This window comes from Heterodontus francisci, chromosome 16 (genome assembly GCF_036365525.1).
Source record: "Heterodontus francisci isolate sHetFra1 chromosome 16, sHetFra1.hap1, whole genome shotgun sequence".
Taxonomy (NCBI): domain Eukaryota; kingdom Metazoa; phylum Chordata; class Chondrichthyes; order Heterodontiformes; family Heterodontidae; genus Heterodontus; species Heterodontus francisci.
Window position 1 is genome coordinate 72379874 of NC_090386.1, and position 13563 is coordinate 72393436.

Sequence of the window (13563 nt, forward strand, 5' to 3'; positions counted from 1 at the left end):
CAACACACCATCCTGGAGTCATGTCTATCGCTGCAGAAATGCCTGTCTGTTCTCCTGACTAATGAATCCCCTATCACTACTGCTTTTACACTCTTCTTCCTCCTGTCCTGTGCAGCTGAGCCACCCGGGTGCCACAAACTTGGCTCTGACTGCATTCCTCTGAGGAACCATCACCGTCACTAGTATATCCAAAATGGAAAACTGATTTGCAAGCAAGATTGTCTCTGGGGACTCCTGCACTACCTGCCTGGTTCTCTTAGGGAATGGGTGACCACCAGGCAGTCTGTCTGCCTGCATGCTCCTAACCTGTGGTGTAACCACCTCCCTAAATATGCTATCCACATAGTTCTCTGCCTCACGGATGCACCACAGTGACTCCAGCCGCCGCTTGAGTTCTGAAACCTGGAGCTCAAGCTTGTGCAGCTGGTGACACTTCCTGCAGATGTGTTACTGTGCATACCACTTGGCTGAACTGCCCTGCCAAATCTTAATTTTACAGACTATTTATTGTAAGCAGAATAGCTTACCAGTTACTCAACAACCAGCTCCTTCTACTGCACCGAAGCAAGAACCAAATGCTGGAGTGTTTATTTTAAAAAAAAAAGCACCTCCTCCCCACTTCACCGAACTCGCCACTCACCAAACTCTCATCTCCACACTCAGCTTGCAATCTGCACTGTATTTGCAGGCGGTACCCAGACATCTGTATTTACACTTTTTGAAGCTGAAACTGCAGCAACCAGATTGGACTGGTCAGCTACTTTAATAATCAGCTATTCTGCAGTAGAGCCTGTTAATCCCTGCCTAAGACTGCAAGAAACTTACTTTACTTTCTTAACCTTACGTTATCTAGAAGGTAAATCCCAGTTAAATGCTAACTGCAGACCAGATTTTTAGAAAGGTATTGACTTAAAATCCACATTCACCAAATTCAATTCTCCACACTCAGCTTGCAATCTGTACTCCGTTTCCTTTCGACTTGCCCATGCTGATGCTGTTCTTTTTCTCGGCCTCTAATTCACATTCCATCTCTTCCTACTGGTGTTGCTCTTCCTGTCTACTTCCTCCGATCTCTAACTGAAACTCATTCACTCACTCGTTGGCTGTCAACTTGAGCTCGACTTTTGACGTTTTTTGATATTTTTGTTTCATTCTATTCACATTTTCAATTCCAACCACTTTAAAATCTCTTTCATCACCAGCTCAACTCTTCCACCACTGCAACCAATTCCTATTCATTCAGGTCTCTTGTAGAAACCTGTGCCATTCATTTGTTTTGAGCTCCATAATTCTTATGAGAGTTGTCTTGCATTGTTCTCTATCTGCTTGTGCAATAGCATAACCCAAGGATCTGACTGCAGGATCTCCTCGTGATGTGGATCAGATTTGTTTTTGCACATGCATTTTTTATAATTTCTGAGGGTGGACCAAGTGGCCACTTAGTGATGCGAGACTTTATATGAATCCTTAATCTGCTTTATTTCCCAATGGATGAATATACAAAACAACAGTTATGATTGGATTAATTTAATTTCCATTAATACAACTTGTGTATGGAAAAAAAAAAATTAAGATGCTATGCTACCTAACTCCAGCAAATCACCTCACTTGACATTTTTCTCCTGCATTTCATCCTCCTCACAGCCTTTTGCTGTCTGACTGCAAGGACAGTAAGTGTCCTGTTTTCAAGAGCAAGACCGTCTGCATTGATGATTCTGCTTTATTTCTGGCTCTTCACTCCCTGAAAAAACAAAACTTCCAACACATTGGATGTGTGCTGTTTTATCAGTTACTGAGATGAGTTAATAAATTGCTTGCTTGCAATGAGAAAATATAATTGAAGTTAAATTATGAGCATCTTAACTGCTAACTATTTCAGATTCCATTTACTTGCATGAATATACTAGGCTTTAAACCACATTTTAAGGAACTTTAATTTTTTTTAAATCTCGGTTGAAAATGGTCAGTAGATGCTGACCTGTGACAAATCCATTTAACCATTTTCAGTAATGTGATCTGACTAATTTGAATGTTGCTTAATAAATTCTCAATCTTTTTGTTTCAGGAGGGATTTGCTGTGCCAGATGTAGCAGATGAACAACCAGAAGAACAAGAAGAGTATTAAACTTATTGCTTGGATGCAGCATACCCATGGTTGGAATATCCTGTCAAAAATCATGTGTGCATGTGCACATCCACAAAGGAAAAGACACTCTTATTTTCTGTAAAGTCAAAAGAGCTTTGTTTGTAATTTTGTTAGTGTAAGCAAAATTTAAAATGTACCTCCTTTCTAAATAAGTGCACTTTGCAGAAGTTTCAGTCCATATTTAACAATGATTGCTTCTACACTTCACATCTGAGGAGTATTTGCAGATGGTGGAAGTGAAATTCTCAAAAGTCCTTCAGAGTGCTATTGTAATATCTTGATGCTCTTGCCACCACTGAAAGCAGACATGCTCTTGGACAGTGTTAAACAGGTTGATAGAATGATCACTGCATGATGACTGTAAATTGCACTGTAATGGAAAGTGTATAGAATGGTTCAGATCTTTATACATTATCAGTTGTATGTTGATAGCTATAGCGTGTCCCAAAATATGTTGTGTGTATGTGGCAAGCCAGTTCATTTGACGTGCAAGAAATGAGTTGGTGATAAATACCTTGCATGAATTTTGTATGGTGAAATTGACATTGGATCAACTGCAGGAAATCGTTGTGGTGCCAAAAGTTCCTACTACCCTTTGTGGTTGTAACTACAGCGGTAAAATATTTCCTGAATTCTTCTGTGGCCTTTCTTCCTTTTACTGCCCTAAGATTTCAGTATGCTGTAAGAAAAATCAAACTTGGTCTTTAAAACTACAGGGTGTTTTTCTACTCAAATCAATTTCTACTAACAATAAAGTTTGATATTTCAACAAAATTATCGGAAATGTTGGTACATTTATAATTTTTGAAATATTCTGATTATAGAACATTGCTACTAAAGAATAGTTTATTGCTAATTTAATTCGATCAGTTGTAATATTTAAAGCTAATTGCTGCATTTGTTCTGATGTTGATATTTTAGTTTATTCAATAAAGTAAAGATTAGAACCAGAAAGGAGGTTAATTAGGCTGCATTATGGAAATATGATTTTTCTCTGCCTCTATTTCCTTCCTAGTTGGAAATTTGTCCTTTTTTTAGTGTTACAAATAAAATGCCCATCTTTTGTATATTGAAAATTATTAAAAACCAATCTAAGATGTATTTTGTCATTTACTTGCCACCTTTTGTGGTTATATTTTGTCTAGTAATGGCTTTAGACGTATTTTCCTCTGTCATACTTTAGATCTGTTACATTTGTGGTGGTCAAAGAAACATAACAAAAATCTTCAGTCATGTTTGGGGGGTGGTGGGGGGGATGGTGCGTGGATTAACTATATCATCTAGAATATTCATCTGTCATAGTTATTTGAGGGGGAGTGATCATACTTGGACACTGTCCCTGTTAGGAACTTCCCACCCATTTGGTTGACCCTTCTCCACTTTGTTATCGATTGAGGTGTCTAAGCTGACTTGAAGCTGCCAAATATCATTCCAAAAATGGGGATTGACTTGTACACACAGTATAAAATGTGATCTGCCGGTGTGGGTTGTCACCATTTTGAAATGTGAAAAAAAAACTGGAAATTCATACTAAATTAATTTTATTCAATAAATCGTGGCACATTAATTCTACAAAGATACCTTTAACCATAATCAAAGCGTTATAGAAGCCATCAATTTCATGGTCTTTGGCATCCAGCGCAAAGAATTCCTCCAATTCATTGAGTCACTATGGCATCATCGGAAGGTTCCCACTCTGGATCAGATGTGGCATTTTCAGTTTCATGATCGTCCCTCCACATTGAATTGCATATTCTGTATTTTTTTTGAATGATCTGATGACAGTTTATGCAGTAATAGCATCCCGCGATTTGATGATTAAACTGTACAATATCAAGCAGGGCAGTGTGCATATTTTCACTGAAGGTTTTTTTTCTCCGTCATTCGGCGCGAACAGATCCTTCAATGACTTGTTGAGGCACATATCCAAAGGTTGATCTATGGACGTTAGTTTCCCCCTATGTAACTAATATAGGTGTTATTTCTTTGCAGGCACCTCGATCTCATTGATTATATGGGATCTGAACATGCCTCACACTAATAAGCTGCTTTCTTTATGTAGGCCACCAGGGTGCCTATTCCACACATTATAACTTCACTCCATCCTCGTCCATACAACCGTTGTCAGGGACGTGCACAAAAACTCCTGAAGGGACCTTGAGGTTTGGCATGGTTTTGCATTTGAAAGTTACCATCAGCTTTAATATCGTTCTGTCGGCCATGCAGGCTAGTACCATTGTGAATCTTGCCTTCTCATGTCCTGTAGTTTTCACTAGGACTGTTTTCAAACCTTTCCACTCCACAGTTTGGTTGCTGGGCATATCAGAATTCATGGGCATTTCATCCATGTTGCCAATGTGGCATAATGGGTACTCATGTTTTTGCCGCTGTCTGATGAATTGCTGGAAACTGATAATTTTGGCTTTGAGGTCTTTTGGTAGTCTCTCAGTAATCTTGGTTTTCTACCGTAACACAACATTTTTGTTCCATAAAGTGGCTACGCCAACTAGCTGTTGCTCTGAGATTTTTGCTGGTTTCATTGATTTGGCCCACTTAAGAGCGTATGTAGGCATTGCATTTCTGGTGATGATGTAACCATTCTGATGATTTTCAAGGACCCATTCCAGTACATGCTTCTCAACATCAGGTTAGTGACTGGTCCCTGTTCTCCTAGCAGATTTGTTCCTGGGTATCTTCAGGGTGGATTTCTTCTTCCGTTCTCCCACCAGTTTTTCACTAACACTGAACTCCCTTGCTGCAGCACAGTTATTTGACAAGTTAGCAAATGTCATGATTTTTAGTTTGAAAGCAGCTTCATACTTGATTCGTTTTGCTGGAGGACCCATTTCTGTTCATCCTTTGCCAAGCGGTGTCTGCTCTGTGGACATGTCTTAAACTCCCTTGCATCTGAGCAGTGCAGCTTGTATTGCCTGCTTGATCCCTTGCTCCCAGTTATAAGGTAATTAAAACATGCATATGTGGGGCGAAAAATTGAGGCTGACAACTAATACAAGTATAGCATATTGTCGCTGAAAAGGAGGGTCGACTTATACACAGAGTATATGTAAAAGCATGATTTTGGGGGCTGCAAAAATAGAATTGTCTTATACGCTGCAATCCACAGTATATTGTCCTGTTTTGGATATTCCACTTTTTCTGTTCATGCCTTGATTGAGGAACATTGTTGCAAAGTATAAAAGTTGCATACTGTTCTGTTGGATGATCTGTATTGAACATTTTTTCCCATTTTATACTAATTCTGAAGGGCTTGGTTTGGTCAATATCCTTTTTCAAGCTGTAACTCAAGTGAACTTGCCTTATTTTGTTGCTAAAACCCAACATTAAGATTTGTGTAAAATATCTTGCGTCCTTCGCAAAAACTCGTACAGCAGATAATGTAACAGTGTTCCAATATTGTAGAAATACTGAAATATGAAATTTATTATAAACTCTAGTGGAGCTTAAGGAGAAGGTCGTCTGCTAACTTGGCTTGCAAGATGCTCATCCTCACCTCCAATGGCTTAAGCAACCCTCCTACAGTTGGACCTATGGAAGAAGTTTTCTTGTGGGTCCAGGTCATACAGGCAATCATTTGGAGGTAGGAAAAGCTCATGGAAACACTGATCAAAGAGTGACAAACAATGCTGCAAGCTAACTTGAGACATGTAACCATGCCCTTGTGTCTAGGGAGGGGGTTCGGCGCCCTTTATAACTATTTCACCATAAGTCTCAAATTTCTTTATAGCCACAAGTACTACATGTATAAGTAGTCTTAAGTTTCTGATTTTGCGGAGATGGGATCACTCAAACAACACTGATTAAGTTCCAATTGTGAACTTACTACTTATCTGTCGAGTTTTTGATACTTAGGAAGCTTTGGCTCCAGCTAGAAAATCTCAATGTCAGTTTCTCATTTTTAAGAAAAAGCAGCTGAAGTCAAAGGTTCTTCTGTTGTTCGTCATTCCCAAAAAATATTCCCATCTTATCAGCTTCTATAAATGGATTACTAATGGTGAGTTATGTGCTGCAGTAAAGTAAAATATGCTGATTCTGATTGCCTTGTTCTGAGTTGTTGAGCCAAATATATAATAGCTTACAAATTTTATGGTAAATGCTCCAGCAGTTCTTCAAATTAGAGGGGAATTCTGTCAAACAAATCTTTTATTACCTTGGAGGATTCTCAGGCCTGAGATATGTAATATTTGTCACAGCACAAGCTGTTCTAGCTATCTGTCAATATGCTACCTCAATTTTATTTGATTCTTAAAAAACACCTAGGAGTAGAAATTAACCATTTTTATGATGAGCCATGTCATAGAGTCAGTCATTTATGGCATAGGAGGCCATTCAGCCCCTCGAGTCCATGCCAGCTGTCCATGAAGCAATCCAGTCAATCCCATTCCCATGCTTAATCCCCATAATTCTGCAAGTTTATTTCCTTCAAGTGCCCATCCAATTTCCTTTTGAAATCATTGTCTCTGCCCATGAAGGTGGTGGAAGCAGTGAGTTCCAGGCCATTACCACTCACTGCATAAAAAAGGTTCTTCCTCACATTCCCCTGCATCTCTTTCCCAAAATCTTCAATCTGTGTCCACTCATCCTTGTACCATCAGTTAATGGGAACTGTTTTTCCTTGTCTAATTTATCTAAGCCTGTACACCTCTATCAAATCTCCCCTCAATCTCCTTTACTCCAGCGAGAACAATCCCAGCTTTTCCAATCTAACCTTGTAACTAAAATCCCCTATCTCTGGAACCATTCTGGTAAATCTCTGCATCCTCTCAAGGACCCACACATCTTTCCTAAAGTGTGGTGACCAGAACTGGATACAGTACTCTAGTTGGGGCGTAACTAGAACTTTGTAAAGGTTCAGCATAGCTTCCCTACTTTTGTACACTATGCCTCTATTTATGAAACCCAAGATCCCATATACTTTGCTAACCACTCTCCCAATATGTCCTACCACCTTCAAAGATCGATGCACATGCACCCCCAGATCCCTTTGTTTCTGCACATTCTTTAGAACTGCCATTAAGACTAAATTGCCTCACCCTATCCCTTCTGTCAAAATGCATCACGTCACACTTGTCTGTATTAAATTCCATCTGCCACTTGCCTGCTATCCTATCTATCGTGTTGCAGGCAGTTCGTATCATCTTCACTGTTTACTATGCTGTGTTTGGAATCATTAGATTTTGAAATTCTACTCTGTATTTCAAGATCCAAGTCATTTATATATAGCAAAAAAGCAATTGTCCCAGCACTGACCCCTTGGGGAACACCACTGTCTACAATTCTCCAGTCTGTAAAACAACCATTTAGCAAGAATTGCTGTTTTCTGTCCTTACGCCAATTATTTTATCCAATTGGACACTGATGCCCCTCTTCCATGAGACTCATTTTTTTAACCAGCCTTTTATGTGGTACTCAAACGTAAAAATAATTTTTCCCAAGAGTATGGTCCTGTCTCAATCTTCACTGGGTCATTTTTTTTTTAAATGGTCTTCCAATACTTCATTCATTAGGAAAGGCCAAAAGGATTTCTGCTGCAGCTGTGACTTTTAAGGCTTTACTAATTTGGGTGTGGCTAAGAATGTTGGCTCAGATCCAAATCTTAGGAGTGGTATTTCCAGGAAAACCCAATAGCTGCTAAATGAAGCCATGACTTGAATTTCAGAAAAGTAGGTCATGCACAGAGATGTTATCTGGGCTATGGTGACTAGCTAAGATTGCACATTGGTCTCTGTCACTATCATTGCTATGATATTTAGCTATATGAAGTCCCACAGCGATGGGCATCATTAATTTGCCTCCACCCCACAGTACCCAAGGACTTGATACTGCTACACTTGGATCCTGAAGTTTATTCTTGCAATTGAGCCTTGTGCCTGAATCCCCTTCAACTCCCACTGGTTTGTTTACGTACCTGCTATTTGCAAGTTGTGCCTTGTATGCTGCAACATGAATGTGGCTTAATTGAAAACTAATCTTTTGCTTGAATATATGTGCAGTCCAATGTACATTTGAGAAGCTACTGTTATTAATATGCACTTTAAGACACTGCAGGGACTTCAGGTACATGGATAAATTGAAGAAGCTGGGGTTCTCCTTTAAAGAGAAAGTTGAGAGGAAATTTGACAGGTGTTCAAAATCTTCAGAGGTCTAGACACTGTAGCTAAAGAGAAACTGTTCCCTCTGAGGGGGAGGCGGTGGCATAGTGGTAATGTCATTGGGCTAGTAATCCAGATGCCTAGGCTAATGCTCTGGGGACATGGGTTCAAATCCCACCACGACAGATGGAATTAAAAGCTAGGTCTAATGGTGAGCATGAAACCATTGTTGATTGTTGTAAAAACCCATCTGGTTCACTGCTTTAGGGAAGGAAATCTGCCATCCTTACCTGGTCTGACCCACAGCAATGTGGTTGACTCTTAAATGCCCTCTGAATACTCAGTTGTATTAAACCGCTACAAGTGTAAAAAGGAATGAAACCAGTCGGACCACCCGGCATCGACCTAGGCACTGGAAATGACAGTGGCAAATCCAACCCAGTCGACCCTGCAAAGTCCTCCTTTGGCTTGTGCCAAAATTAGGAGAGCTGTCTCACAGACGAGTCAAGCAAAAGCCTAACATAGTCACAGGGGTATACGTAGGGAGTTACCCTGGAAGTCCTCAACATTGACTCCAGACTCCATGAAGATTCATGGCATCAGGTCAAACATGGGCAAGAAAACCACCTGCTGATTACCACCTACCGCCGCCCACATCCCTGCCCTCGGCTGATGAATCAGTGCTTCTCCGTATTGAAAACCAATTGGAAGAAGTACTCAGTAGCAAGGGCACAGAATGTACTCTGAGTGGGGGACTTCAATGTCCATCACCAAGAGTGGCTCGGTAGCACCACTACTGACCAAACTGGCCGAGTCCTAAAGGACATAGCTGCTAGACTGGGTCTGCGGCAAGTGGTGAGGACCCAACAAGAAGGAAAAACCTATGTGATCTTGTCCTCACCAATCTACCTGTCACTGATGCATCTATCCATGACAGGTTTGGTAGGAGTGACCACCACACAGACAAAATCCGATCTTCACATTGAGGATACCCACCCTGGTGTTGTGTGGCACTACCACTATGCTAAATGGGATAGATTTCAAACAGATCTAGAATCATAGAAAGTTTAAGGTACAGAAAGAGGCCACTTGGCCCATCATGTCTGTGTCGGCCAAAAATCGATCCATCTATTCTAATCCCACCGTACAGCATTTGGTCCGTAGCCTTGCAGATTACGGCATTTGAGGTGCACATCCAGACTCCTTTTGAATGAGTTGAGGGTCTCTGCCTCAACTACCCTTTCAGGCAGTGAGTTTCAGATTCCCACCACACTCTGGGTGAAAAAGTTTTTCCTGATCTCCCCTCTAATTTTTCTACCATTCACTTTAAATCTATGCTCTCTCATCACTGCCCTCTCACCTCCACTCTGTTTTGTACATTTCAATCAGATCTCCCCTCAGCCTTCTCTGTTCCAAGGAGAATAACCCCACTTATAGCTGCATTTTTCTAGTCCTGGCAACATCGTTGTAAATCTCCTCTGTACCCTCTCTAGTGACTAGCATCTAGCAACTCAAAACTGGGCAGCCATGAGGTGCTGTGGTCCATCAGCAGCAGCAGAATTGTATTCAACCATAATCTGTAAACTCATGGTCTGGCATATCCCCCACTCTACCAATACCATCAAGTCGGGGGACCAACTCTGGTTCAATGATAAGTGCAGGAGGGCATGCCAGGAGCAGCACCAGGCATACCTAAAAATCAGGTGTCAGCCTGGTGAAGCTACAACACAGAATTACTTCCATGCCAAACAGCGGAAGCAGCATGTGATAGACAAGACTAAGTGATCCCACAATCAATGGATCAGATCTAAGCTCTGCAGTCCTGCCACATCCAGTCGTGAATGTGGTGGACAATTAAACAACTAACAGGAGGAGGAGGCTCCACGAGTATCCCCATCCTCAACGATGGGGGAGCCCAGCACATCAGTGTAAAAGATAAGGCTGATGCATTTACATCCATCTTCAGCCAGAAGTGCCAAGTGGATGATCCATCTTGGCCTCCTTCTGATGCAACACAGATGCCAGTCTTCAGCCAATCCGATTCACTCCACGTGATATGAAGAAATGGCTGAAGGCACTGGATACTATAAAGGCTATGGGCCCTGACAACATTCCGGCAATAGTACTGAAGACTTGTGCTCTAGAACTAGCCGTGCCCCTAGCCAAGCTGTTCCAGTACAGCTACAACACTGGCATCTACCCTGCAATGTGGAAAATTGCCCAAGTATGTTCTGTACACAAAAAGTAGGACAAGTCCAACCTGGCCAATTACCGACCTATCAGTCTACTCTGAGTGAGGCAGGTAGAGGGATCCAGGAGGTAGTGCTGCAGGAGCCTCAACCATTGTCCTTGTCCAACAGGTTCCAGATTCTTGATCCCTGTGTGGACGAGAGCAGGGACTGTAGGGAGGATGAGCAAATGGACCACAGCCCTGTGGTACAGGGAGCCATTCAAGTGGGGGGGAGAAAAGAGAAATGTAGTCATAATCGGGGATAGTATAGTTAGGGGCATAGACACTGTTCTGTGGCCAGGATCGAGAGTCCCGAAGGCTCTGTTGTCTACCTGATGCCAGGGTTTGGGATATCTCATCTGGGCTGCAGAGGAACTTGGAGTGGGAGGGGAAAGATCCAGTTGTCCTGGTCCACGTAGGTACCAACAATGTAGGTAGAACAAGGTTAGAGGTTCTGCTCAGGGAATATGAGCAGCTAGGGGCTAAATTAAAAAGCAGAACCAAAAATGTAATAATCTCCGGATTACTACCTGAGCCACGAACAAATTGGCAAAGGGTCAATAAGATTAAAGAGGTAAATGCATGGCTCAAAGATTGGTGTGGGAGAAATGGGTTCGAATTCGTGGGACATTGGCACCAGTACTGGGGAAGGAGGGAGCTGTTCCGATGGGATAGGCTCCACCTGAATCATGCTGGGACCAGAGTCCTGGCGAATTGCATAACTAGGGCTGTAGATAGGGCTTTAAACTAAATAGTGGGGGGGAGGGAATGTTGCATGGAGAAACAGGAAGTTAAAGGAGAAGGTAGGAGTGCAGGTTAGTGGTGAGGTTGATTGTTACCAAACTGCAAGAAGTATATTGGTTAAACCAGAAGGGAGAAATAATAAACAGGCGAATAAAGCATCAGTGCTGAGGGACAGGTAAAGGGGTATAGCTCAAATAAAAGTTCTATGTACAAATGCACAGAGTGTAAGGAATAAACTAGATGAGCTTCAGGCGCAAATTCAAATGGAAGATTATGATGTGGTGGCCATTGCGGAGACGTGGCTGCAGGATGGTCGGGACTGGGAACTAAATATACCTGGTTATAAAGTTTACAGGAGGGACAGGGAAAATGGCAGATGGGGTTGAGTCGCCTTACTGATTAGAAATAATATCACCTCATTGGTGAGGGAGGATATGAGGGGAAAGCATCCAGTGGAGACCTTATGGGTGGAATTGAGGAACAGAAAAGGATCGAAAACTGTAATAGGTTTTGTGTATAGACCCCCTGGTAGCAGTTCTGAGGCATTAGATTGTATAAATGCAAAAATTAGGCAAGTGTCACAAAGGCAGAGTAGTATTAATGGGGGGATTTGAACTTACACATAGATTGGGAGAGGCAGACTAGCACCTGTCAGAAAGGTAGTGAATTTCTGGAATATGTCCGGGATAGTTTCCTACAGCAATATGTACTAGATGTAACAAGGGGACAGGCAATATTAGATTTAGTTATGAGTAATGAGCCAAATTTAATTAGTAGCCTAACTGTGCGTGAACATTTATCAAATAGTGATCACAACATGATCGAATTCAAGGTAGCGTTTGAAAGGGAAAAGCACGAATCAGCTACTAGAATTTGAGACTGTCCACAGTAAACTGGGTAGATCTGTTAATGGGTCAAACGACTGAAGAACAGTGGAGAATATTTAAAGAAACATTTAACGAAATACAGAGTGAGTATATACCCCTGACAGGAAAAAGCTCCACTTCACAGAAAAAACAGCCATGGACAACTAAAGAGATTAGGGATAACATAAAACAAAAAGGGCTTACAAAAATGCAAAACACAGCACAGATCCGGTCGAATGGGATCGATACAAAGACCAGCAAAGGGTCACAAAGCAGCTTATAAGAGCTACTAAAAAGAGATTATGAAGGGAAACTTGCAAGGGACATCAAAATCAATAAGAAAATTTTTTTTTAGTTACATAAAGGGAAAGCGGGTGGTCAAGAGCAGTGACGGCCCACTAAAAGCTGAAAATGGAGATATTGTCATTGATAATGGGGAAATGGCAGACATGTTGAACAATTACTTTGCCTCAGTATTTACAGTTGAAAAGGAGGATAACTTGTCGGAAGTCCCGAAAAAATTAATAGCCGATAGGGGTCAACATAAGTAAAACATCAGTAACAAGGAAATTAATGGAACTAAAGAGTGAGAAATCCCCAGGACCTGACTGTTTCCATCCGAGGGTGTTAAAGGAAGTAGGGGAGCACATTGTAGATGCCTAACTATAGTCTTTCAGAGTTCCCTAGATTCAGGAGTGGTTCCTCTGGATTGGAAAGTTGCACATGTCACTCCTTTTAAGAAGGGTGAAAGGGGGAACCAAGGAAGTTATAGACCAGTTAGCCTGACATATGTGGTGGGCAAGTTGCTGGAGTCTATAATCAAGGATAGGGTGACTGAACACCTAGAAAAATTTCAGTTAATCAGGGGATTGCCAGCATGGATTCATGACGGGAAGGTCATGCCTGACAAATCTCATTGAATTTTTTGAAGAGGTGACTAAGGTAGTGGACAGGGGAATGTCTATGGATGTTATTTATATGGACTTCCAGAAGGCATTTGATAAAGTCCCACATAAGAGACTGTTAACTAAGGTAGAAGCCCATGGAGTTGAGGGCAAATTATTGACATGGTTAGGAAGTTGGTTGAGTGATAGGCGACAGAGTGGGGATCTGATTGGCAGGATGTGACTAGTGGTGTCCTGCGGGGATCTGTGTTGGGGCCTCAATTATTCACATTATTCGTTAACGACTTGGATGATGGCATAGTAAGTCATATATCCAAATTTGCTGATGATACAAAGTTAGGCGGCATTGTAGACAGTCTAGATAGCATAAAATTACAAAGAGATATTGACAGACTACATGAGTGGGCAAAACTGTGGCAGATAGATTTCAATGCTGGCAAGTGTGAGATTATTCATTTTGGACCAAAAAAGGATTGAGCAGGGTACTTTCTAAATGGGAAGAGGTTAAGTACAGTGGATATTCAAAGAGACTTGGGGGTTCAGGTGCATAGATCTTTAAAAT

The 13563-nt window shown here is 41.5% G+C and overlaps 1 protein-coding gene across 2 annotated transcripts in view; it reads left to right on the top strand.

Annotated features, from left to right (window-relative positions):
• Window positions 1–3245, top strand: part of LOC137378197 (microtubule-associated protein RP/EB family member 1-like) — a 71755-nt gene extending 68510 nt beyond the window's left edge. For both annotated transcript variants that reach the window (XM_068048376.1, XM_068048375.1), the window contains exon 7: window positions 2066–3245. In XM_068048376.1, coding sequence (XP_067904477.1) covers window positions 2066–2125 — 60 coding nt within the window. In that variant the 3' untranslated portion in view covers window positions 2126–3245. The remainder of the gene's footprint in view (window positions 1–2065) is intronic.
• The last annotated feature ends 10318 nt before the right edge of the window (window positions 3246–13563 follow it).